The sequence below is a fragment of the Drosophila mauritiana genome, chromosome 3L (genome assembly GCF_004382145.1).
Source record: "Drosophila mauritiana strain mau12 chromosome 3L, ASM438214v1, whole genome shotgun sequence".
In the NCBI taxonomy this organism is placed as follows: domain Eukaryota; kingdom Metazoa; phylum Arthropoda; class Insecta; order Diptera; family Drosophilidae; genus Drosophila; species Drosophila mauritiana.
Genome location: NC_046669.1, coordinates 15,990,118 through 16,016,466, shown reverse-complemented (window position 1 = coordinate 16,016,466; position 26,349 = coordinate 15,990,118). Strand labels below are relative to the sequence as shown.

Genomic DNA, 26,349 nt, shown 5'->3' with positions numbered 1-26,349 from the left:
ATACGCGAGTTAACAGTTCTAGTTTCGATCAGCTGTTTTTGGTAAACAAAAAACCGGCAGAGAAATTTTATTTCTAAAATACATAAAAATGTTAAAGATACGTCCGCGATTGCTGATTCAACAGTGCCTGCGACATGCCCACAGCCAGGTGCGCGTCCGCTTTGCTCCAAGTCCCACGGGTTACCTGCATTTGGGCGGTCTGCGCACAGCCCTATACAATTTCCTATACGCCAGGCATTTGGGCGGAAAATTCCTGCTGCGGATCGAGGACACGGATCAAACTCGACTAGTGCCCGGTGCCAGTGAACGGCTGGTGGAGGATCTGCTCTGGGCAGGCATAGAAATTGACGAGGGACCCGGTTTTGGCGGTCAACTGGGACCCTATGTGCAGAGTCAGCGAACGGAAATTTACAGGTGATTAATGGATACATCCTGCACGGAAATTCGACTACATAGACGCCTTCTACTTCCCAGCAAAGCCATTGAGGAACTGCTCCATAATGGCACCGCATACAGGTGTTTCTGCACCGAACGCCGTCTGGATCTGTTGCGTAAGGAGGCGCTGAGAACTCGGCAGGTTCCACGCTATGATAACAAGTGCCGACATCTTACGACGACGGAAGTTGACTCCCTACTGGCCAAGGATACACCCCACTGCATACGATTCAAGCTGACGGATCACGAGGAACCACTGGATGATCTCATCTACGGCAAGGTGCATCACAATGTCAGCGACACCGAAGGCGATCCAGTGGTCATGAAGAGCGACCAATTTCCCACCTATCACTTTGCCAACGTGGTGGACGACCACTTGATGGGCATTACCCACGTCCTGAGGGGCGTGGAGTGGCAGATATCCACCACCAAGCATTTGCTGCTCTACAAGTGGGTTTCATTGTTGTTTTTCTCTATGATTCTGTCCACTTATGTCTCTCCTCAGAGCTTTTGGCTGGCAGCCCCCTAAATTTGGTCACCTGCCGCTTCTGGTGAATGCAGATGGCACTAAGCTAAGCAAACGTCAAGGAGACATTGGCATCCAACACTTTCGGGAACGCGGCTACTTTCCGCAGGCTTTAGTGAACTATGTGGTTTCTGCAGGCGGAGGATTCGAGCATCGTACCAATGCCAAGCAGCAGCTGCTCAGCATGCAGGCGCTCTATGAACAGTTTCACATAGAGCGGGTCAACTCCCATCCGAGTCGCCTTAATCCCGAACTGCTCGATGATCTCAATCGCATGGAGATTGCGCAGCGTTTGTCCGGCAATGAAAGTCGCACGAAATTGGTCAATGAAGTGCAACAGCTGGTGAAAGAAGCCTATCCGCACCAGTAAGCCCTAACTTTGCATGTACCTTAAACATACCTATCTAATCTCTCATTCTATTTAAGCTCCAACTTAGATCTAGCCGAGGACCACATATTGGATGTGCTGAATTGGTCATCAAAGCGCTTAACACTGCTGCAGGATTTGACCAGCAGCAAACTGAGTTTCCTGTGGGTAAAACCATGCGATTTTCAAATTAAGGACCTGAGCGCGGAGCAACTAGCTCACTTGCTGCAGTTAATCAACGCTATCCAGGACTTTCACAAGGATGAACTCAACGTTAAGCTAAAATCCTTTGCTCAAAAAGAAAACATTAAATTTCCACAAATGATGAAAACACTAAGGGCAGCTCTAAGTGGCCTAAAGGAAGGTCCTGGCGTAGCGGAAATGATGGAGATCCTAGGCAAATCCGTCACTCTCGAACGACTCAAAGAAGCTCTGCCCAAGGAAAGTCTGCATTTAGAACAACATCAGTGATTTGGTTAAGTTCTGTTGTATTTGTATGTATATATAATAGATTAATTTATATATTAATAACTGTTGCAATTTGAGAATAAGATCAATGAGTAGACACCACATGTAGAGTCAAAATTATGTATGGTTAATCTTCATCAGTTTCGGAAACTAGTTCCTCTCCGCGTTCCGTTTTGGCATTCTCGTTTTGCTCGGTTAAGCACCATTCCTAGACGTTAATATGCTAAAATCGCTTAGCTAAAGTCGCGATTGGTAAGAACAATGGGCGCTGCAAGGCTCCAGCCATAGATGAAGACACCCAGCCAGCTGGAGACGATCTTGACCCACATGGAAGCCTCGTTGCCGTTGAACAGCTCGATTTCCGAGTGAGGTCTGTGGGAATAAAACATTGTGGTGATTTTATTACGCTAGAACGTTTAGTGCTTCAATAAGCTGCTGCTTGATACTCACTTGTACCAGTTGGTCAGGGTCATCATGACATAGAGCGAGGCGCAGACGAAGACCAAGTGGAACATGGACCAGGAGTAGGTGACGCCTTCGGTCTCGGTGTCGGTGCTCGGCTTTCCGCTGGCATCCGCCTCTGTGTCTGATAGAGCTTCTGTTAAAACTACATTAATCAGAGTGCAAGAGGAACGCCAGTTGGCCATATTTTTCACACAGTTTCGAGTACCAAATAACCGAGTGGGGATTAGTTGGGTTAGTAGGAAAAGAAAATAAAGATAAAACAAAGCGGCAGAAGCAAACGTATGTTAGTAACCAGTATTAGCTTGGGGTTATTTCTTTGTACAGCGAGGAAAATGAAAAGTGAGGGCAGAACGATCGAATGCGTGATGCAAACTGTGGAAATGTGGTAATGGCTGGAAATGCGGACGGAGCACGGCGAATGGAAACATAACACCTACCACGCTTCTCGCTATTATCGTGCGAGATCTTGGAAACCTCCACCGCCGAGCTGATGCAATTGTACAGGATGCACAGCAGCCAGACGACCAGTCCGATGATGTTGGTCGTGTCGAAGGTGACTCTGGTGGTGTGGGTGGGCGGTGCGGCCGTGGTGGTTGCATTGCCGAATCCCTCCATCATGCCAAACATGCCAGGATTGCATTCTTTCTCTATGAATTCGTAAGAACAAAATGAGATATTTATATAGGTTCTTGGTTTATTTTCCTACCAGGATTGTTGGCCACTGCGGACCAGGTTAGATACACCGTGTACAAGGTAACCAGGGAGCTCTGCAATAGGCCAGAATGGGGCAAGCGTTCCTGCACAGCTGGCAGAATCGAAATGACGCTGATCGCCAGACAGAATATGAGATTGATGGAGATGAAGAACTTGTTGATGCCGCAGCCAGTGCTCTAGAAATATAAACACAATGCTAATTACAAAGTAAATAAACCATAGAAACGACACTCACGGTGGTGAAGTAGATATAAAGCAAGGTAATTCCAGTCAGCGATAAGATATAGCACAAAAGAGTGACCCCGGCGAGGGCATAGTAATATCCACGGCTGTTTTCGGCGCTTTCTGTTGAAAGAATCCGATAAATAGCGAGTTGAATCATCTGGGAGATGCGAAAGAGCATGACTCACCTATCCAGTTTTCAGCCAGCGAGTGAGCGAAATCCACAATGATGACCAGCTGGACGAGTATGAAGGCCAAGCCACCTATTAGACCCACCCACATCATGGCCGGACCAAAGGATCCATCCGGAATGAAGATGGCTCCAATCGCAGCGCCAAAGCAGATCAGAAATTTCAGTGGCCAAAAGTTGTTCTGGATGTGCGAACGCGGGTCCCTGGAGCTCTTCACACCCAGCATAATCAGTGACATCAGCGCGAAAAAGCAGGCCATACCAAAGCAAACCCTATACACTGCCATGTAACCCAGTGCGTACTCGCAGTCGACTTGCAGAGATCCTCCCGAGACAGCGCTAAGTGCTCCCGAGCTATACGACGAGGTGGAGTTGATGCAGAAGGGCATCTTCTTCAGGGTGTCCTGCAGTCCAGGGGACAGTGCAATCGCTCCCAGCACAGTGCCCACCAGCAGGATGAAGGCGTACATGAAGCGCGACGAGGAGGCGTTGGTGCAGCTCGGGCAGGCGGAGCAGCACATGCTGGCTGCAGTGCCTCCGCAGCACATGGCGCACTGGAAGTGCAAGGAAGGTATTAAGACAAAAATGGAGACGCATTTCAATAATTATTCTATTTGATCCAATTTGCTAATAAGTTTTATAAATATTTTTGATTGATTAATTGAATTATCTTTCGATATTTATAAGTTAAGTTAAGTTTGCAGAACATTTACCATATTGTTTCAACTTATTTAATATTGAAGTTTTCATTAAAGTATCTAACTGCTCAAATTGCAAGCTAAATATATATTTTAGCTGAAAATCATAGCAGCATCCATGAGTATTGTGAAATTAATAAAATGTTGCATTTCTCCGCATTTTGAAACATATGTCTGCTTTTATTGATTTGTAGCCAATGTAAAGAAATTCCCTGCACATTTTACCTGGCTAATTAGCTCGTCAATTTCTTACCTGAGCGGCCGAACAGAGGCCCAAAACAGCTCCCATTGTTGCAGCAATAAACTTAGATTTTTACTTTGGTCAAACTGCGTTTTTATTAAATTAAACAAATCTTTGTTTGTGAAAATGATAGAGATGGACTAGTTCCTGCCCATAGCATCGAATATATCGGGAATATCGAATAAAGCGGCTAGCGATATTTTCCAGCAATCGCAAGTTGCAGTTGTGAAAAAGTAAATGGGATCGAATTTTGCGCATTCTTGCTTTTTACAAATGCTCTTTCAATGTGTTAAATTTTTCATTACGTACAACTAATTTTTAAAATTTGAGTCCATTACTGTATTTTTCTGTATTTTCATAGTTGCCATGCTGATTTCTACACATGTCGGGAGTTGCCATTCGTTACCAATCTAGTTTTCAAAACTGCTGCCACTCACTGGCAGATGGCGCTATACTATACAAAACAAAAGAGCTCGTCTGTTAGAATTAACTCATAAAATGCACATTGTTGTTAAAACTTGATATACGAATTGGAGAGATACCTTAGATCAACAATACCATTCTGTTTTTGTGAATTAAATACCATTGTGCAATATGCATTTTTGAAATAACTTAACCATTGTAACCGAAATTGAAAGAGTCGAAATAGTTCATGCTGAAAAAGGTTCTCAATAATAGTTTTAAAAGGGTTTCTGTTCAGTCAACCAGCTAATGTTATCGCTCTGAAACCTATACATACATGAGTATGGAATGGAAAAGTTCTTAATTTCCATCAATCTAGGTGCAAAACTCCTAACTTTACTTAAGGATCGTTCATAAATTGAGCCAAAGCATAATGAAATTGTATTTAAAAAGTTACTTAATATCATACTTTACTTCTGTTATAAATTAGTTGCTTATAATTTTTCTTAACTCCACATTTCTTATATATTTACTCAATTTATTTATATTCATTTTTATAAAATATATTCATTCATTTTAATTTCCAGTCGCTGGAAGTGGATTATTTTTAGTGCATTTGCGTTCGGCCGATTGCATTCGAGAATACGTTCGCGCGCGGCATCTGGCCACACTGCCTGCAACGCTAGCTCGCCTCCGCAACGCGAATCCGCTCATTTCAAATTTTCAAACTCCCGAGAGCGGTTGCGGCGGTGTCGAGACAGCGGCTCCTGAATCCATCCGAATCCGAAAGCGAATCGCATCCAGCCAAGATATCCTATCGTGCAGCTGAAACCCGAAACCCGAATCCGAGTTCGAAACGAAACGAATCGCAGTGGTGGTTTCTCTCTCGCTCTCTAGCTCTCCCTCTCTCTCGCGTGTGTGTATGTGTGCGAGTGGCAGGAAAAGTGCGAAGCCGAAATCTTTTTAGCTGAAAGAAAGCGCAACTTCAATTAGCGAAAAGCAAGAGTAGCTAACAAAAAGAAAAGCGGATCGAAAAGTAAAGAAAAACAAAAAAACCAAAAGCAACCAACAGCAACAAATCGAAATGGCAAGTGAAGTGGCCCAAATACCCGCCGAGGAAACGCCCGCAGTGGCGGCGGCGGAAAAATCAGAGGAGCCGGAAAAGTCAGCGGCCCCGCCAGCGGACTCAGCGGCCGCTCCAGCTGCCGCTCCAGCAGTGGAGAAGGCTGAGGATGCCGATGGCGAGAAGAAGGACGGCGAGGCCGGAAAGCAGGACAAGCAGCAGGATGGCGAGGAGCCCAAAAAGGACGAGGCGGTGGCAGCACCCGTGGCGGCCAAATCGGAAGCCCCGCCCGCCCAGAAATTCAATGTGCACAAGACCAACTTCGAGAAGGACATCATCTATCTGTACCAGTTCTCGCGCACCCCGCTGCTGCCCTCCCTGTCGCCCTACTGCTTGAAGGTGGAGACCTGGCTGCGTCTTGTGGGCCTGAAATACGAGGTGAGTGGTGGTCATAAATTCGGGGAAAAAAACCATCGAAAATGCATGAAAACCTCATTATACATCGAGCCATCATTTGGAATCCTTCTAAGTACCCGGGATAATTAGGGAAAACCCAAAAACGGACTAGGTAGAATCCCAGGAAGAGCCGAAAACTCTCAGATATTCCAGAAATCCCAGATTTTCAAGGCATTTTTGCGGTACAGATTTTTTCCCAGCTCCTGCGGGAGAGAGCGAGAGAGCGCGGGGAAGAGAGCCAGCGCCGCCATCATGGTGTGCTGCTAAGCCTGCCCGTGTGCATGTGTGTGTGTGACCTGCCCTGCCCCGTAACTGAAAAAGGGATACATTTGTGCCGCCTGCCCTCTCTCTCCCCCACCCATGCGTGTGTGTGTGAACCTGTAGCCTGGTCCTGTGCGCGTGTGTGTGTGCACAGCGTATACATAAAATTTGTGTGTGCGCCGACGCCGCCGCTTCTCCCCCTCTCTTTGTGCTCCCCTTTTGCAAAAGTCGTGCTTCAAATTTTGCACTTGCCGACTCTCTCCTTTTGTCTCGCTCCCTCTCTCGCCGTCTGCTCTTTGTCTTTTGTTGCTGCACTGTTTTTTTTTATTTCACTTTTCTTTCGACTTCTTTTTGCACTGCACGAAAAGTTGTCATCTCTATGCGCTGCATGCATCTTTTGTTAGCATCTTTGAGATCCATGCAACTGTGCTCCCACTCCATCCACACAACAGCAAATTTTCTCTCTGTATACTTCAGCAGCAGCAGCAGCTTGTAATTGCTTTTAATAAAAATTGATGCAGTTTAAGATGGACTCAGAAATAGCTGTCTCCCTCTTCGCCTTCCACCTCCCCTTCTCCTTTTCCCTTTCTTTTCTTATCCGTTAAGTAGCTGTAATAGTGTAGGGGGCTGGGTGTGGGGGAGTGGCAGACAAACAACTGTCAACGACTTCCAATGGTGCCTTCCATTTTGGCTTGTTGTTTTTTTTCTTCACTTTTTAAAGCGCGCGATGCGGTTTGCATATTTTTCATATTTTTTCTGTGCGAGAGGAAAAACTTGTAGTATGTGGTAGTGGCCGGGGGAGAAATGGGTGCGGTCGCCCGCACAAAAACTGGCGACGCAATTGCTGTTTAATCTTATTAATTACATTGGTTAATGAAAAGCGAGCCCCTTGCGCGGAATGTTAATTGATGCCGTCGCCTTCCAGATGCCGATAAGCAATCGCCCCCATATGTTGCATTCCACGAAGCAATTATGATTGACAGTCCGTCAGTGGCCGCTTTTCGGCCCGCAGCTGGAAATTACTTTCCATTTTCACGATTATTCCCAATTCCACTGATAAGAGGCAGGCTGCCCAAAATACGGCGGCATACGAGTAGTAGGAGGGATGGGGTGGGGAAAAAAGAGTTCAACAAACTGGGGACCTTTGACATTTCTGGCATGGTTTGTTGTTGCTGCAGCGCGGCATTAATCATGAAAAAAGGGAGGGTGACTGACTGTAAATGCAACTGACTAAGCCAGTTTTCCCCCCCGCTGCTTGGGCTCGGCTGCATTTCTTGCCTGCTTCGCCTGCTCTCCTCCTTTGTATACACACATTCATCAGTGTAAACAAGAGCAGAAGTTGTTTCTTTATTGATGATAAACCGAATGCATATTTTTTTCACACCACATTGAAGGCGGCGCCCATTAATAAACACAGCAGCAGCAGCAACAACAACAACAACTGGGCATAAGTTTCGCTTTTGAGGCGGTGGCCCGCATTGCTAGCATTCCTGGGTGTCGCGCTTGTAGATTGTGCAATTAATTTACATTTTCTCTGCCATATGCATTGCGGGCACAGAGCGATTAACATTCAAATGGAAATGCTGGCGCGCCATTGCATTTGTGCAATATTGCCGGGCTGCAATTTCAAGGTATTCTGGCAACGCTGCTGCCTCTCCTGCTGCAACTGTACATGTGCGAATGTGTGCGTATCGAATGTCTGTGTGTGTGTATGTTGGGAGGAAATGGAGTTTTTTGCTTCTCGTTTTTGTATTTTTTACGTTTTGTGGCTGCCTTTGTTTTAATTAATAAACCGCATATTTGCATTTAAACAACACACAGTGGACGGCCTTTGTTGTTGCTCACTCGCTCCAGTGCAATTCTCCCGCTCTCGCTCTCTCTCTCTGGAACTTCTGTGCAAGGGTGTGGATACACTCACACTCGCACACGCAGACTGCATAATTGCATTGCTGTTGCTTCTTCTTCTGCTGCTGCTGACTCTTTTACACTGCGAAAAAAATGAAAGAACGAAGATTGAGGAGACGAGCGATTGCCTTAATTGGCATAACGATTTAATAAAACATAAGTATTTGCATTGTGCGTGGGCACGAGAAGGGAATGGAGCCGGAGATGGAGATGGAGAAGAGGAAGCAGGCAGACAGGCTGCCTTTTTTGTGGATCATTGGAATTGAAAAATGGACTCCACCCTTTTTGCAGAGCGTTGCGTTGCGATGCTGGAAGGCGAAAATCTCTCTACAACAACAGCGCCCTCTCTTTCCTTTCACTCTCTCGCCGATTCTCTCTCGGCTCTGGCGGACAACCACACCCTGCCTCTCCCTTTTTTGGCAGAGGGCGCGAAAGCATAAAATATGCCAACGGTTGGCTCTTTGTTATGGCCCTCGTATGTACATATTTCTAATTAGAAATTATTATGTAGATTTGTGCAGCCAAGCTGAAAATGAAAAGGTTCAGACCGGACACCCGCCGCCTATAACTGTCACATTGCTAACGGTAACGCTTCGTGCGGACGTGTGTACACACTGGAAGGCATTGGAATATGTCAAAATGTTCGAATAGCAGGCAATTGGAACGACGTTTTCCCTCCCGCTGCGTGGCGTGTGTGTGAGTGTGCGTTGTACAGGGGTGTTGGTTTTTGGGTGGGTTTTTCGGTTTTCGAGTCCGGGTTTTGGGTTTTTGGGTTCCCGGGAGGTACAGCTAGCTTCTCGTGTAGTGGTTGGTTCATCAGCATCTGCTTGGCATACATAGGAAATGCCCAAATACACACGCAAACAAACGATTGCCGGCTAGATGTATGTCATGAGCGCCATCTAGCGGCCGGAATCCTTGCGGGGGAGTGAACTACATTTTGCATTAGTCATGGGCGTACAAATAAAAAATCCCATCCTGGTTCCATATGGACATTTACAATTTATGAGTATCCTTAGAATCTGGGTTAGAGCGGAAAATTTACGATACGATATCTATAATAACTAATAATGTCTTAGAATCACTCTGTGCCCATGAAACAAGATTTAAATAATGGAAAATAAACTCAATTGCTTCAAACTTAATTATTAAAACAGCAACCCACTGAAGAAGTATTGAACTTGATATAATTTTAAAATAATTGAATGACCAGTGACTAAAACTTCCTGGTTTTAAAGAACCATCCCCAAATTGATTGTACTTGTGTGTATTCCGAATGATGACCATGCTTCGAAAATGAACTCTTGTGAAATACAATATTTGTTCTCACTGCATGAGTGGCATGCTGCCCGCAGATAAAAGGGTGGGGTAAACAATCACCCACTCCCCCACATTCCTCGCACAATTAGTCATCCCACGCAAACGAGATATAAAGTGTACTTTTCTTTTTCCCTTTGCAGAATGTTGATCATAAGATGCGTTTCCGCTCCAAGAAGGGTCAGCTGCCGTTCATCGAGCTGAACGGAGAGGAAATCGCCGATTCGGCCATTATCATCAAGGAACTGTCGTCCAAATACGAGAAGTACCTGGACTCGGGACTCACCGCCGAGCAGAGGAATGTCTCGTACGCCACGATTGCCATGCTGGAGAACCATCTCATCTGGATCATCTTCTACTGGCGCGCCAAGTATCCGGACAATGTGCTCAAGGGCTACAAGGTCAACTTGCAGCACGCCCTCGGCCTGCGGCTGCCCAACTCGATTCTGAACTTCTTCTTTAAGATCACCTTTGGTCGCAAGGTAATTGGATAGTTTGTGATATTTAACATAGGTCATGATCATGGTCCACGATCTTCACTTTCCCAGAATTTGTATGGTTATGATTAGAATTTCCATTGGAACATTGCATACTTTTGGTCATTATCGTAATTGGTTCTACAGAAGTTGTTTACTATCATTCATACCTAATATTTCCTTAATATCAACACCTTTTGACACATACTTCTAGTTGTAGAACAAATTTCTAGGTTTTATTGTTCGTAAAAGTAACATTACATTGCAAATAACTCATACTTTGGTACAATTTTTTATTTGTACATTTCATGAATGCGTATTAAACTATTATCTTCTATCGTGATCTTAAGAGTTAAAACTTTAATTGAATATCATTAGTATTATGTTGAAAGAGACTGTACTCTATCTTAAACCAAAAGAAATCTATAGAACTGCAGTGTAAATCGAAATCAGACAAACTAAGTGAAAGTGGAAACAGGAAGCCAGTCAAGTAGAGAAATATTTTTTATGTAGCCGATTTAGATGTCTCAGAAACTCAACGCCAGCAGCTGAGCCTCCAGTAGTTCCGAAAACCGGAGATATCCGCACTTTGTTTAGATTGAAATCGTAATCGAAAGCCGGGTAGGTTCTCGAGTTGGCTGACGTTGTGGATTAGGCGGGGATGGATGGGTAGTGTAAATAAACAATACTTGAGAATTAAAACAAGCGGTGGCGTATTATATTGCACCTAGCTGTACATAAAAAGAAAAGAAACTCCAAACACACCACCACCATCCCCGCACATAGTTTATCCCGAAAACCCCGATGGCATAAACAATAACTCTCTGGCGGGATGCATTTGTTTATATCATCTCGATCGGTTCTTACATAACAAACCCAATCAAAATCAAAACCCAAACGGGAAATTGAAAGGAAAACAATCGTTATTTTACGACTAACTCTTGCATGGTTTTTCTCTTTTTTCTTTTTCGTTCTTTTTTGCATACTACTTTGGTTTTGAACATCTAACTGTGTAATGCGTAATGCCCCCGATCCCAAAAAAAAACTCTAAAAACTCACATCACCTCCAACACCCCGATTCCGTAACGTATGCTTGTGCATCCCCTCGTAACCCCCATCCGTAACTGCTGTACGGCAAAACAACTATTCAACACAACAAGTGGTTCCAGGGCACGAAGAAGCTGAAGGCGCACGGCATCGGTGTCCACAGCGCCGAGGAGATCGAGGAGTTCGGCAAGGACGACCTGAAGGTGCTCAGCGAGATGCTCGACTGCAAGCCGTTCTTCTTCGGCGACGAGCCCACCACCCTGGATGTGGTGGCCTTCGCTGTCCTCTCGCAGCTCCACTATCTGTCCAAGGACATTGCGTATCCGCTGCGCGACTACATGACCGAGAAGTGCCCCAACTTGATTGGCCACGTTTCTCGCATGAAGGACAAGTGCTTCCCCGACTGGGACGAGATCTGCACGAAGCTGGACCTCAATGCGCACATTCCCAAGCCAGAGTGAGTAGTCTTGGCTAAAAACTTCCCAATATATGATCAGTGTACTAATTCATTTTTCCCGCTTTTCCAATAGGCCCGAGACCAAGGAAGGCAAGGAGGGTGGCGAGCAGGAGAAATCAAATGAACAGGAGGGCACTGAGGGCGATAAGATCGAGAAGGAGTTGGAGAAGGACAAGGTGAGGCTGGAGTCCTGTAAAACAGATGGTCTATTCTTGGGTTTTCTTTGTGTTTGAAAGTGCTTATGTAAATTGTTATTTAATTCCACTTGCCAAGGACAAGAGTAGACCCTCTAGTTTAAAATTTAAACTTCTTTAAGCCACATACTAAGCCATGTCCTTCTATTTTGCAGTCAAACGAGAAGGAGTCGACCGAGGAGAACAAAGAGAAGGAGGAAACAAAGTAAATTCGCCGTTAGTTATATGCGTACATATATCTAGTATATGTGTATGATCGAAGGAAACAAAAACACCCACATACACACACATTATATATATATACATATGTAGTACGATACTATATAGTAAGGCCCTATATAGCTAGGCGCTACGCTCTCATATATAAGCATTCAGACATCAGAAAACCACTCGAAAAACAAAAAAAGAACATCAAGAACACCCATTTACAAACCTAGGACAACTGTAAAGCAAAAGCAGGCAAAAACCATCAGCAAGAGAACGATCCACTAAGTAATGAGAAAAAACAAAAAGCATATACAATAACGTAACGTAAAACTTTGGACATCTTTTTTTATATATTTACATGACGACGTTTGTATTACAAGAACAAGAAACAAAAAGCAAAAAAAGTGAAGAAAACGTAAAAAAAAACCGTAAAAACCATTTAGTATAAAATTATAAAAGTTTATACGTATAAATATTAAGACGATGAATGAAAGCGATGAGAGCGGGGGGAGAAATTATAAAAAATTAGTTAAAGAACTCGAATAAAACAAAGAACAAGTGAGCAAAACGTGAGTAAAAAGAGTGAAGCCAGATAGGAAGAAAAGTTAGGGAGGTGTAGAACAGCATTCAATACGCATTAATCATTAGTTTTCATTCAAAAGCGATCTATATAATACACTCATCAACACTCACACACACTCAACACAACACACTCTACACACTTATAGCATATGCAGCAACAATTGCAACTCGATGGTATTGTTTACTCTTCCAAAATTGATTAAGCTTAAAGTAACGAAAGTAACGAAAGGAACCGCTACCAGTACGATAGGAAGATATGATATGGCGCATAGTGATGGTTAGTAGGGATGGCATGCAATGGGGATGAGAATGCAAATGCGAATGCGAATGGTATAGGAATGATATAACGGAATGACGGCAATTAAGTTTATTTTTTATATATATATGATTGCAAATAGTAATTTTGATTCTCGTGTGCAAATAATTAAACAAAATGGATAAAATTTATTACTTATAATTATATACATAAACATTATATACGCCCATTATGCATAAAGATGTGTATAAAAAAAACAAAGCAAAACAAAACAAAAACGACAAAGCATAAAAACTGTATGTTGGTTCTTTTATTATATTATACTTTATTTCTATAAATATTATTGTAATTGTACTGTGTATTATGATTTTGCTAACCAAAATCCCTTAGTATGAGATGCTCATCGATATTTCACCCCCATGCAAAAAATCAAATCAATTCGAACCAAAAAGAATACTCGGCCATCCAAACGAACGAAATTTACCATTTATTTTGTACGCAATTGTAACTACTTTTAGATGTATGTATGTATGTATGTACATTCTCTCTTTTGGTACGTCCACTGAAACAAAATTATTGTACGCCTCATTTGATTTTTCAACTGTCTTGTGTTTCATACGATTTAATTTAATGATATTGATTATGCAAATATATATATAAATATAAACATCATTTCTATTGTAATTAAAATGCTGCAGACAACAAAGACGAACGACAAACTCATAGAAAACACAAAAACAAACATCTGAGGAGAAGCAGGAGCGGAAGAACTGGAAGAATTCTCCGCGGGGAGGTCACTCCCCTCGCGTTCTCCTACTCCAACACTTTCTCCCTTATCCAGTCGGCCTTCCGTTTATTCACGGATTCCTCGGTGTTTATTGTTTTCCTTTTTTTTTCGCCAACTTCTCATAAAATCAAAGAATCATCATCAGCCACAGATGGAGAATGAATGAAGTCTTTAAATAGGGTAAAACTCACGCAACTAAGAAATGATGAAAAACGAAAACAAAAACATATACAGAACCCATTGAGGCGCGACAGAAGCAGTGAAAACAATTTGGGGGAAGGTCAAAAACAAGATATGAAGCAGGAGAAGACGAGCGGGCGATCGATCGATCCACGAAGAAATCTCTATAACGATACGATTTGTAGACTACGCAAGTATTTTTATGTATTAAAGGTTATGTTGTAAGTTTTTATCACAATATTTGTATTGTAGCTCAGTGTTTTATATGATTATATAAAATGGATAATGAAAATGAAACAAAAATGAAATGAAAATGAAAATGATAACGATAAACCGAGATGAAACCGAAACCATTAAAGCGTAAAAACCCGAAGAGCAAGCCCGGACAGAAAGAAAAATTATTGTATTACATACATCTTATATATAATAAATATGCTTCTTAATAAAAAAACAAAACAAAACAAAACAAAGCCCCGAATGCGCGGAAACTGATTTACGATGCTGGCACGCACTGTACCGATAAAGAAGTCGCATCGGTCGACTTTAAGCCGGGGTGGCTTTACTTGCCCACGGCTGTCCGGGAAACGGAGGAAAAATTTAATTATGACACCCGAGCTATCTGAGCAGAAAGACCCCTGATAACTCTAATTCAAGTTTGCTTATTCATATCTAAAAACAGTCATACTGGCCCATGGCTATAAATTTTACCCGATAGCAAGCAAGCCCGATTCTTTTCGGTGTGTTCGCCGTTTTTAGTGGTCAACAGCAATCAGCAGGCTAGATGAATCAGTTTTTGTGGCACTTTTAATTGGTACGATGATTTCGTTCAATTTCCCCAATTACAATTGATCTCAGTTAAGAAGTTAATCGAAGCCAGGCAATTCAATTAGGCCAAGCGAAGAAGTAAACACCCAGCCGTAAACTTTCTTGCCCGACTCAAGGTCACAAAGGATATATGATGTATTTTTACAGCCGCGCATTATATATTTGCACCCAGATATGCCAATCAAATTGACATTCAATTCAATCTGACCCAATATTACGATGACGACGGCGGTGGGGGCGATAATCGATATTTGACCTAGGCCAATAAATTCTTACCACCTGCCCCATTTTATGCCACAGTTTCGAAGTTGTCTAATCAACATTTAATTTGATGTTCGATTCGAACGCTCCGAAGCCATCAAACATCAAACGAATGGCAGGGGGCTTTTGCGGTTCTAAGCCCCAACTAATCAAGGCGAACACATCGATGAATACCAGGAACAATCGTAAAAGCAAACAACCAACCACCCACCCAACCCATTTGCGCCCCTCCATTTCTGTCAGCGACATTTCTGACAATTTATTGAAGACGAATATTCCAATCAGAGCAAATCATGCGAATATGGCAAACGGAATTTATTACGCCAATCGTGCTGGAGCCGTAAAAAATAAAAGGTAAGTGTGATATCGTTTGGATCCATCTATCGTATAGCCCATCCGCAGTTACAGCTGCAGTCAAATGTATAGCAGTTTAATGGATTCTAAATAGTATAGATGTTTTCATTTTGCTTATCAGATGAAGAGATTTTTTGTCTTTTTAAGACATTAAAAGTTAAAAAATCCACAAAGAATCTTAAAAAGCCAGAAAGAATCTTGAAATTATAAAAACTTAGAAATATTATATGAAAATATGTATTATACATGTTTTAATAAACGAAATATTGACACTTTAGTTCTTCGTATTAAAGATGCAAAAAGCATTAAATAACTTTACATTGCTTTTCATTAATATTCATTGCTAATGACTTGATTACATCTGTATACACCTATTGCTCTGACAAACACACTCCTTCTGTAAAAAAAGAAAGCCTATAACGGTAACGCTATAACGGTACGTTTGTCCTTTGTGGCGAATATTTTTTACAGCTGACAAGATAGGCGGTTGCTAGAGCGAGAGGGCGTCAGCATTGGCGTGCACATTGCATGCGGCGACAGGTGGGTGGAAGGGAGAGGGCAGATGGGGAGTGCAGGAGATAGATAAGTAATTCCATGGAGCATGCAGCTTGGTTGGATGTCGATTCGGAATCGGAATTCGGAGGCTCCCAGCATTGAATTGGTGTTAAGCACGAACCGAATGAAATGGAAATGGAAATGAGAGAACGAGACTGAGAATGAAAATCAGCAGTTGTCATTGTCATTGGAATTGGTTGTGGACGGGCGGGCGAAAAGTGGGTGAAAAACCGAGAGGGGGCTTTTACCGCTTAAAGGCAAAAAAAAAAGGGAGATGAAAGACACGCCATCGAAAGGAGAGTCCACCGGAGCTTCGTTCATCCAGTTGCCGCTGTTCACTGCAACTGCTCGGTTCGGATTCGCTCCTGCTCTTTTCACCGTTACTCGGAGCAATCCGCTTATCCGGGGAAAGTCCCGTTTATCCGGAAACACCTTCGTGAAAATAACAATACGATCGTGCTGAAATTTCAATATAATAACTGTGCCTAATTGGAGCACGGTATCGGTATCTCGCTAAATGTGGAGGCAATCCCCAATTTACCGATCGTGCTGAAATATTTCCTAGAGTGATTTAGTGCTTTTCCACTAGGCTGTATTAAATTAAAAGTTCCTAACGAAAAACCTTGCGTGCTGTTTAAAATCTTAAAAATTTGAAAAGTAGTTGTTGTTGAGAACTACAATGTTAATTACAATTAACAATTTAAGTGTAATAAGAAGTTTTGAGCTAGGCGCTGAACTAATTTAAAAAACCTTAATTATTTTTGAAACCTAGTGCTTAAATCTAATAGTTAACTTAATATACAAGTTATAGTGTTATACAAAGAATACTTACCACAAACCACATAAAATGACATTTTGAAATTTTGCTTTTGTCAGCTGAACGTGCTAAAAGGTTGTAGATTGTGAGATAGTGAATGTATTACTAGTGGAACCAACTAAAATTATTATGAACAGAAAAAACCCCCGGGTAATGAACATCGAAAAAAACGGCCTCATTTTGGTGACCTTGCATGGTTTAATAAACTACCTTCAGGGAAATTAGGTTGATGTCAGATAGTGGATTACATTTTATGACATTAAATCAAATTTAATAACGCATTTGTATGTTTGTATGTAAAATGTTAGTACTTTTAAAGATAATATATAGTTAGAAAATATTTTGGGATCTATTGCTCTTGAACTGCGACATGTCAAACCAACTATTCTTCCTGAGCTTGGCGGACATCTTCTCGGTGTATCCGGCCATCTTCAAAGAACAGAGCAAGAAGCTGAAGAAGACCAAGCAAATCTACCTGCCCAGCGATGAGGAGTGGCAGGACAAGATGTACTATATGCTATTGGAGATTCAGCGTCATGTGAACGAATCTTCCGATGATGCGCTCACCCTGCACGACATCAATAAGAAGGAGAAACCAGTGTTCGACCCCTTGCGCATTACCAAGATCGTATCGCCAGGAGTTAGCCCATGTGGCAGACGCAGTAGGACCCTCAAGTACTGTCATTCCACGGCGGTGAAGATCAAACTGAAGGCCGGAGCACGCTGGACCTTGCCCACCATCGCCAATGCCGCCAAACTCCTCCGCAAACCTCCGATTTTGGTGGACTTCAAGAATGAGCATGAGATGCGTTTGGCTTTCTCCTTGATCTACGACGTCTTTCGATGTGGGTTCTTAATATAGTCACTTATTATTATCAACTTGTTCTGATACTTTATTTTAGATAAGGTTGTTTTGTCGAACGCTCTGGAGGATGTCTCCTTCTTTGAGGAGCACAAAGAGGTCGGTGATCTTAATATCTCAGAAAAACATTGGATTTAGATTTGGATGAAGATAGATTTTTGATAAAGATAGAAACTTGTCTTGTGTTCTTAAATGAAATGAAAACATATTGTCTGATCCAAAACTCCTATAACTCCTTACAAGATTTTTAGAGAAAATTCAGAGTACACAATTTTATCCTTAATTTTTCTCAGTTAAAAAACGACGAGCAAAGAATTTGGCTGATGCTCTTTGAACTCTACGATCGTCAGTTTAAGGGTCGAAATTCTGAGGAAAAGGATTTGCAGGCGAGGCTTTACAAGGAATCCGAAGTTACAGGTGGGTCTGGGCTACAGGATAGAAAGGACACATTCTTCTACATTCATTCTTAATCCAAATTTTAAACAGAACTCGCGGATCTCCTTTGGCAACATCGCATTCGACTGGCAGCCTCGATTTCCCGGATGAGAATCCAGGTGGGAGCACTCCGACTGTCCCAACTGCTTCCTATCCATCTCCAAAACGAAAAGGTGGCCATCGCAGCTGCCAATCCTGTAGTGACCGGTTGGATAAATCCTTTTTTGATACGGTTAGTAAATATGATCTTTATACTAGCTGACTATAGACTTCTAAAAATGCATTTAATTTGTTAGAAATAAAGAGGAGGCGGATAAGATCCTTACAGAAATGGGCTTTACTGTCCACGGACCGGACGACGAGGAGCCACTGTTGGTCCAGCACTGCAAGTGGGACAACATATGTCCTTTGGTCATATCCTGCATTCCCAAGGATCGCAGCGAGTTCACCAAATCCGTGCTGATGAGTAAACATTACTTTATAATGCAGGTGAGACATAAAAAATATATATATGAGATTATTATTGTAGAATTTTAATGGAAAAAGTAGTTATGCTGCTAAAATCTTAGAATATTTTATGACATGTAAAATTTTATTTCTAAGTTTAAAATGCTTAAATTAATTCTAACTCATATTTTAATATTGATAGCCTTAGTCTAAGTGTTTCTATTATCCAAATTCTTACTTTTCATTTGCATCATTTTAACAGTGGAACTTTTTTATATGTCCGAGCGTTACAATCGATATTGATTAGAAACTAAAACAGCTTACTTCCGGAAATTAGACTAATAGTCTCAATGTCTATAAAATTTCTATGTCTCAATGTCTATACAAAACAAAGCAATTCGTGTTTACGGTGAAGTTTTTCCCGGAAAAAGTGCCCCTAGACAGCTTATGACTGCAACTTAAGTAAGTCAACACTGCGTATGATCAATAAACACGTAAGCCGGGCGACATGAAAAAACAACGTTATATAAACTAGTTATCGGTAATGTGATATGTGAAAACTTTTGCGACTGACAAAACATATTTGGCTTTAATGCCAAATGGTTCAATGCACTTTTTTTGAATGTTTTCACTTGTATTGATTCCCTTTTCAGGACAAGAACTTCACCTTCGGTCCGGCCATCATGTCCAAGTTGATGGATTACTTTGAGCTGGATGGCGATATACTGCAGACGCATATCGGTTCTCCACGATCCACGGCATACTTGGCAGCCTTGTTTTACTCCATCAACCGGGTGAATAACTTTTATGTTTATGGAGCAGGAGCAAATCTCAAGGAGTACCGGCGATATATGGAATCCATTGGGGTCAATAATATCCGGCTGTTTGGCGATGCCTTCACCTCGTTCCCCATGGAATCGAATCGCTTTCGAACGGTTGTGGGTGTCTTCGCCACACCGCCGAATTCCTTTAGTGCAATCTCGGATCCCATCGATTTGATCTGCTCCCGTGGTGGCGATCTGAGCATGCTGGAGGTGCTCACCGAATCGGAGGTCAGCGACGAGGGTCGCCAGCGGGTGGCCATGATACTCGAGGAGCAGCTGCTGACCCTCACCATGTCGATGTCGCGACCCCAAGTGCAATTCGTTCTCTATCAAACGCACTCGATTGTGGGCACTGAGAACGAGGATATGGTGCAGCATGTCCTGGAGCTGATCAATAAGCTGGCGCTGGAAAAGCATCGCAATGCGTACAAGGAGCAGAAGCGTCTGGAGGCGATAGCTGAAGCGGAGGCAGCCAACATTCCGGCAGCTGCAATGAGCAAGGATTCGCCCAGGAAGAAGGACAAACCCTCTGCGCAGCCGGAACCTCCAGCTCCTGGAACTCCGGGCTCCACAGCACCTCCACTGCCGCGCGTGGAAAGCATTGATCTGATTGTAACACCCGATATCGATGAGTTCGTGCAGGATACCGTGCCGGATATATGCATCAACCAGGATGATTGCATCAAACAGCAGGTTACGGGCAGTTACCTGGCCTTGGTGCGTCGAAAAACCCTGACTCATTTGAATGAAAAGTACCTGATTCGCCGGGCGGAGCAGAGAGGCCTCTTTGGCAAGCCCGAAAAGGATGTCAAGGAGCGTTCGAGACCGAAGACTGTGAAGCTGCCGGAGCAGCAATCGGAGCCAGCGCCCCAGGACATGGGCTATGATCCGAGGGGCTCCGCCCACAGTTCAAGTGCCCAGCAAATTGTGAGTAAACAAAAACTATGCCAAATTCGATACCCCTGACCGACCAACACACAGATACACTAAGGCTGTTAGACTTTACACTTTATTGTTAACAAAAAAACAGAATTTGAAGGTGGGCGATTGTTGTTAAAAATAGGCGATTGGCGGTGGATAGATATAGGGGGTAATGTGACTGGTGCTGAGGTGTGGTGGAGCTATATACACTCGGGTCTTATGAGCTAATAATTAACATGTCGATACTGTCTGCGGATTGATCATCATCGATGGACACGCGATCGATGTCATCATTACCGAAGATCGAACATCATGCATTCAATTATCTCGATCGGCTTAATTATCTTGTATTTCGACAAGATCATTGCTATCAGCTCGAATTAGTGATTCTATACTTTTAGTTGTTTTAATTTTTAGTTGATAGTACATAGCTTTCTATTATCGCAATGCCCTTACTTTCTATTTGTATTATCTTCATCTGTATTCATTCACATGGTTTGGTTTTATTTGCATGTGCAATCTAGTACGCTTAATCCATGGAGGTATTTAAATTGCCGCATTGTTAGTTATAACATTAACATTTGTATTATTTGTTTTCTTTGAACATTCACATCATTATCGTCTTAGTTGTACTGATAGGGATTGGTTACGATTATCGCGGAACAGGGCTGATCACCTCCATCTCGTTGCACCCAGTATGGCTCTCACATCACAATTTAATCTATATTCACATCCTATAATCTTCGGCCACCTCATCGCCATTAGAGGGTGAGCTATCGGGGTAATTAGCATGAGGTGGCAATCACTTTGCCCTGGCTTAGTCACAGGCTCCAAGGGATTAGGTCATGCTCGATACGCTCATCTCACTGGACCGCCGATCGATTGGAGGGGGAGATCGTCTAGCCATGTCCACTACTACTTCTTCCAAGCACTCGCCGATGAGGTCTTCGCGTAGTTCTGGCTCCTCTGCTGCTGGTAGTTCAGCTTGATGTCCGACTTCTTGGCACTCGAGTAATTCGATCCCATGCCCGAATTGCTGCTGGTGCCATTGTAGCTGAAGCTGGACTTGAATGTGGGGTTGCCCATGCTCTTGAACATCGGATGATTCTTGCCGGCGCCCACGGGCGGAGCCGACTGATTGTAGTAGCTCTTCGTGCTATTCTGCTGGCCCTTGTCGTTGGACATTTGACGGACGTAGGAGGAGACCCCCAGGCCGACGGCGCCCATGCCAATGCCCATGCCCACGCCCACTCCCACGGTGCTCACGCCCACTCCGCCCATTCCCACGCCGTAGGACTGCTGCTTGTGGCTGGTGCTGAAGGTGGCCGCCTGGTGGTCACTGGCCAGAGATCCGCTCTGCGTGTAGAACTGCTGCTGCACCTCCACTATGTAGCGATAGGCCTCCTCCATGCTCTTGGGATTCCGGCGCAGGATCATCGAGTGCGTCGGCTCGGGCAGATGATCCCGGAACACCTGCAGCGTGATGCGCTCTATGTCCTCGAGGCTATACAGGGTGTCATTGTGCGTGAGCTTTCTATTGATCAGTCTGTGCTTGAGCTTGGCCATCTTCTGGTAGTACAGCTCTATGTTCGAGTCCAGGACAGCGCTGCGTATCTTGTGTATCAGCGAGTAGCTGGACTCCCGCTCCGCATAGTTGTACAGCAGTTGATCCTTGAGTTTTAGCCAGGACTCGGCCTTCAGGAGGTGGCCATTCCCGGCGCAATTGCCATTGCCCACGGGTGCGCTCATTTGTCGCGTGAAGACCGCCTCCCTGGCGCGATCTGTGCACTTATTTTTGATATGTCCTATCAACTGGGACTTGTAGTAGTCGTCGAAACTATTTATGGCCGGCATGAGGGCCTCGATTTTGTGCAGGAACTGCGGCAGCTTGCCAGGATCACTGCCATCGAAGTTCTCCACCAGCTTCAGACGGCTAAGGACCTGATTGTATTTGTTCACGAACTCGGGATCCATTCTGGTCTAATCTCCACTAGGACTACTACTACTAGTTCCAAAGTGGGAGGCCTTCTATAGCTTTACCGTTAACCGATCGTTGCGTTCGCGGCGACGTTTCGGGCGCGACTGCTTCAAAATTCGAAATCGCCGCCAAGCGAGTGCCGCGTCAATAATTGTTGTGTATGGAAAAACAGATTTTAGATTCTTACAAATGTATAAATTAACATTCATTAACATGAATTTTACTTGCAAGACCCTCTCCGCGATCCAAACCGACAATGGCAACGGAACACGCTGGCCTGCGGATTCGCAATCGACACGAACCGTGGTCGCTCCAACCGAGCTGAGCACTACTGAACTGAATGAGCGGATCCGAACCCGAACCGAAATCAACTGGCAGAATAAAACAGAACGGAGCACAGCGCCCGCCATTCATTGTGGTGGGAGTTGTGGTACCCGGTGTGTGTGGAGTGCCACGGGTGTGCTAGACCATCCAGGTGGTATGGTACGCACAATGGGGAGTCACAGCGATTTGGTTGCTTGATATTCAGGGATTCTGGGAAAATAAGTAGGGCAAATGTATCTTAAACTTCAACTGAAGAGAGTGCTGCATTTCAGGTCTTAAAACATATGCATATGTTTCCCTACTCCCTACTTTACTCTTTATAATATATCTCCTAAATATTACTTTCTTTTAAGAAGTATAGGAGTTCTTATAGAGTTTTCTTGTTGCCTTCAAAAGGGAACGATATTTTTTGTAGCATACATTTGGGTTTATAATGCCGATAGTCCTGATAATGCTATGGTAGTTCAAAACTCCATGTTTCTTTTCAGTTAATTTTCGTTTTAAGCTTACATTTAAAACGAATTAAAACTATTTATTAGCTCTTAAAAACTATTTATAGCTCTATATATGAGAAGAATAGAAAAACTGTCAAGAAATATGCTATATGCTATATGATATGCCTATAAGCAAAGAGTGTATGTAGTTTCGCCTGTATTTAGCTCAAAAGTTTAAAAGTGACAATTTCCGTGATTTAATGGGTATCTAAAAGACGTGACACCAACTTCCTTCAACGCTATTTGCTTACTGTTGTTGCGACGCTGAGTCATAGCCACAAAACCCCAGCACGGCGACACCCTGCGACCGATCGCGACAGATATATGTACATATAGCCGGGCAGATAGAGATGGCGATAGTGCCGGCCCAACGGACACGGGCCACAAAAAGGCCGTAGCACGCACATACTCGTTACTCGTACCCCTAATACAACATCAAACACAGCAGCGAATTTCATTAAAGAGCGCACACACAAATCGCTTAAACGAAGCGTTAGATTCGCTTTTTGTTTGCCTCGTCGCTGCTCGTCGTGTTAATTGTCGGGGTTCAAATGGCTAAAATAATAAATACATAAATAAATAGGGAAAGTCTACGCTAGGACAACATAATTTCCAACTGACAGACTGTGCGGCGCACATAAATATTACGCATACGCACCGATTGACAGCAAGAGCTGCGATTTTTGCCATTATTCACATGCAAATTGTGGCACACAGCAAAATTGCATTCCAAGGTCCTTTCATAATTTTTAGATTTTTTCGAAGAATCTAATTGCTCGCTGCTCGCTGCAACCTGCACTCGATTGCTCATCGCCTGATCTGCACTCAATCGACCCCAGCAGCATCTAATTCAGCTCGATTGCCTCCAATCTTGACACGTGCACTGACAGAAAATGAGTGTAATTAATATGCGATAGGTTTCATTTGAAGTTAGTTTAAAATGTGACAGAATTGAGCTATCCTCTCTTCATATTTAATTTAAACCATAAAAACAGCACTTCAAGTTTTACCATTTGTAAATTAAAGAATGATAATGGTTATGAGATTCCAAATTTTATTTTTGAAAACATAGTGCTTTTGGATTTCTTGACTTTAGTACTTTGTAATTTAATGTCAAAAACTTAACCTTTTACAGTTTTTTAATTTTTTTTTTTTTAATTTTATTTAAAATTGAAACAATATTAATAATTATTAAAGTAAACTTTCTGCTATTGACGTTAACGTTAAATGATTAGAGAGTGATTTCAATAGAAGTGCAATGTAGTGGATCTTTTCTCGCAGTGCATCGTTGCTCATACCAGCGCACACCTTTATTAGTGGCAGCCCACTCCTAACCCTCCACCCCACCCCCCTCTGTTCCCATCGAGGGGTCGCTTTTAAGGTCTGCTGCGCCGGCGTGCGCGGTTCGGCTAATTAGCAACAATTTCTGAGCGTTAGCGGCTTGTAAAACTGTTTAATAATAGCAAAAACTTGTCGGCGTGTAGTCATCGCCGAGGACAAAGCGCCAAGAAAGCGCTGGATTAAGGGGGTTGGGAGGGGGGTGCTCCGTGATTAAGGGGAGGGGGTGCTTCCATTGGGGTGCTAATTTAAATCGCGTCTCTAAACTGATAAGCGCACTTAATTGCTATCAACTTCGAGTTGGATGACTCTGTCACTTCGATGTCGATTCACTGCGAAAACAATCCAAGCCGCCTTGCAACTTGCTTGCCGCTTTGATAAGCAGGTTCAGGGACACCCCCCTCCCCACCACCTACCGCTCCACAGCCACACACAACGAACCCAACAAAGCCCCACCCAAGCGATCCCCACTCCCCCAACCATAAATACCATAACTATTGTGGAGTTTTCCGAACTTAAGATAACGATTTCTGGCTCGCCAGGTGATTAATCATCTAGATAATGTCGGTATATTATCATTTCATTCACAACTGTTTATAAAATTTAAATGATAAGGATTTTAGCAAACTTTCTGTATTCCCAGATATGGCTAAATACCAATATCTCCTAAAAAAAATAAATGCTTTTTACTTTTTATTGATATAAATAAAACAGCACATAAACTTTGTGTTTACGGTTATTATGGAGTCGTGTTCATTTGATAAGCATTTTTATTACAACTGGATTTTGGTTTTCTATCAAACGATAAATTTGTTTTTCATTATATATGTTGATGTTCTCATCTCTCTCTCTCTTTATTGCTATATTTGTTTAGTTTTTATACTAATTTAGACAGTGGAATCTGTGCCTTTACTTCCTTTTAAGAACAACTTAATGTTTGGCTGCTTAAAAAACATTGAAACCCATATCCACTATCTTTTATTCTCGACCACCGTTTAAATACGAATAAAATAGAAATATCCGATCCGAATTCTACTGGCATAGTTAGCATTGTTTTCAAGAGCCAGGTGTCTAGTTTAAGTACAATAATATAATAATATAGTACCGAGTACACACAGTTATGGGCCATAATTCAGCTGAAACGCAGCGCGATTCGAATCATTTGCAAGCCAAATTTGGCGCGAACTCTTCGCAAACATTTTGCGCATATTAATTGTGTTCTCGAAATGTGCTCAATTGTTTGGAAAAACTAATTACGTGCGCGCGCCTATTTCTGTTTCTATATTCCCATTCCCATTTTGCAGCTCCAGCGTCTGCAGCGCTCCACCAGCGCCAGTGCGATCCGTTCGCACCTGACCAAGGTGTCATCGACGTACCGCCGCCCCATCGCCTTCAACTTTGTTCGGCGCGAGTGCAAGCGCTTCTACGTCTTGCCCGTCTACATGGTGAGTGTGTTTCCCCCGTTGGACACCTTTTTTTACGGTGTCCCATAATATTTACTACATCCCCACACACACACCCCCACACTTACTGAATCCAATCCCCTTTCGATTCCAGCACAGCACCAAGCAGAGCATTCGATTATGGTGGCAATATGCCTACAAATGCGTCACGCCCTCCGCCTCGGCCGGCGCCGTCTGGAATCCGAATCTGAAATTCCGTCTATACTGCAGCCGGCAGCTGCGCATCCGTAAACTGCGACGTGGTCCGTGGTCCAGGAGGCAGCCACTCCGGCTGCATATCAATGACATCAAGCTGATGTGCCAGTTGCGCGGGCGCAGTTAATAAATGAGGTGACGGCAAAGCCCTAAAAGGTCTAGAAAAATGCCATGATACGAGTTATTTGTCATCAAACTTTATTCGAATTCCATAGAAAATTCTGTTTGAAATTTGAACAATAAACTTGGCGCCAATTTACCGCAATTATCGATAGGCCAAGTCTACCAGTGCTGCAAACGTTAAGATTTATATTTTATAAGCACCAATTTCAAAACACTT

General features: G+C 43.1%; 5 protein-coding genes across 9 annotated transcripts; 3 read left to right on the top strand and 2 right to left on the bottom strand.

Annotated features, from left to right (window-relative positions):
- Window positions 1–18: 18 nt before the first annotated feature.
- Window positions 19–1,859, top strand: LOC117140489 (probable glutamate--tRNA ligase, mitochondrial). The gene is made up of 4 exons (XM_033303448.1): window positions 19–414; window positions 475–885; window positions 941–1,327; window positions 1,388–1,859. The coding sequence occupies exons 1-4, from the start codon at window positions 89–91 to the stop codon at window positions 1,797–1,799; spliced, it is 1,536 nt and encodes a 511-aa protein (XP_033159339.1). The 5' UTR covers window positions 19–88; the 3' UTR covers window positions 1,800–1,859.
- LOC117140491 (serine incorporator 1) lies at window positions 1,800–4,465 on the bottom strand. Of its 4 annotated transcripts, none has more exons than XM_033303449.1 (7): window positions 4,339–4,463; window positions 3,386–3,941; window positions 3,211–3,320; window positions 2,968–3,151; window positions 2,699–2,908; window positions 2,247–2,403; window positions 1,800–2,168 (listed from the first exon to the last, which is right to left on the bottom strand). In XM_033303449.1, the coding sequence occupies exons 1-7, from the start codon at window positions 4,372–4,374 to the stop codon at window positions 2,030–2,032; spliced, it is 1,392 nt and encodes a 463-aa protein (XP_033159340.1). In that variant the 5' UTR covers window positions 4,375–4,463; the 3' UTR covers window positions 1,800–2,029. The 4 variants fall into 4 exon arrangements, with proteins under 4 accessions (XP_033159340.1, XP_033159341.1, XP_033159342.1 ...); XM_033303450.1 differs by having other exon boundaries at window positions 2,247–2,394; XM_033303451.1 differs by having other exon boundaries at window positions 2,247–2,382.
- Window positions 4,466–5,429: 964 nt separating this feature from the next.
- Window positions 5,430–13,206, top strand: LOC117139311 (failed axon connections). Of its 2 annotated transcripts, none has more exons than XM_033301553.1 (5): window positions 5,430–6,229; window positions 9,874–10,212; window positions 11,367–11,710; window positions 11,784–11,886; window positions 12,060–13,206. In XM_033301553.1, the coding sequence occupies exons 1-5, from the start codon at window positions 5,813–5,815 to the stop codon at window positions 12,111–12,113; spliced, it is 1,257 nt and encodes a 418-aa protein (XP_033157444.1). In that variant the 5' UTR covers window positions 5,430–5,812; the 3' UTR covers window positions 12,114–13,206. The 2 variants fall into 2 exon arrangements, with proteins under 2 accessions (XP_033157444.1, XP_033157445.1); XM_033301554.1 differs by having other exon boundaries at window positions 5,431–6,229; window positions 11,376–11,710.
- A 3,884-nt stretch (window positions 13,207–17,090) lies between these two features.
- LOC117139616 lies at window positions 17,091–26,323 on the top strand. The gene is made up of 8 exons (XM_033302070.1): window positions 17,091–17,573; window positions 17,631–17,689; window positions 17,884–18,007; window positions 18,077–18,257; window positions 18,322–18,514; window positions 19,126–20,223; window positions 25,656–25,796; window positions 25,909–26,323. Exons 1-8 carry the CDS (start codon window positions 17,099–17,101, stop codon window positions 26,134–26,136), a joined length of 2,499 nt encoding a protein of 832 aa, XP_033157961.1. The 5' UTR covers window positions 17,091–17,098; the 3' UTR covers window positions 26,137–26,323.
- LOC117139618 lies at window positions 20,284–22,560 on the bottom strand. The gene has a single exon (XM_033302071.1). The coding sequence runs from the start codon at window positions 22,189–22,191 to the stop codon at window positions 21,133–21,135; it is 1,059 nt and encodes a 352-aa protein (XP_033157962.1). The 5' UTR covers window positions 22,192–22,560; the 3' UTR covers window positions 20,284–21,132.
- Window positions 26,324–26,349: the final 26 nt, after the last annotated feature.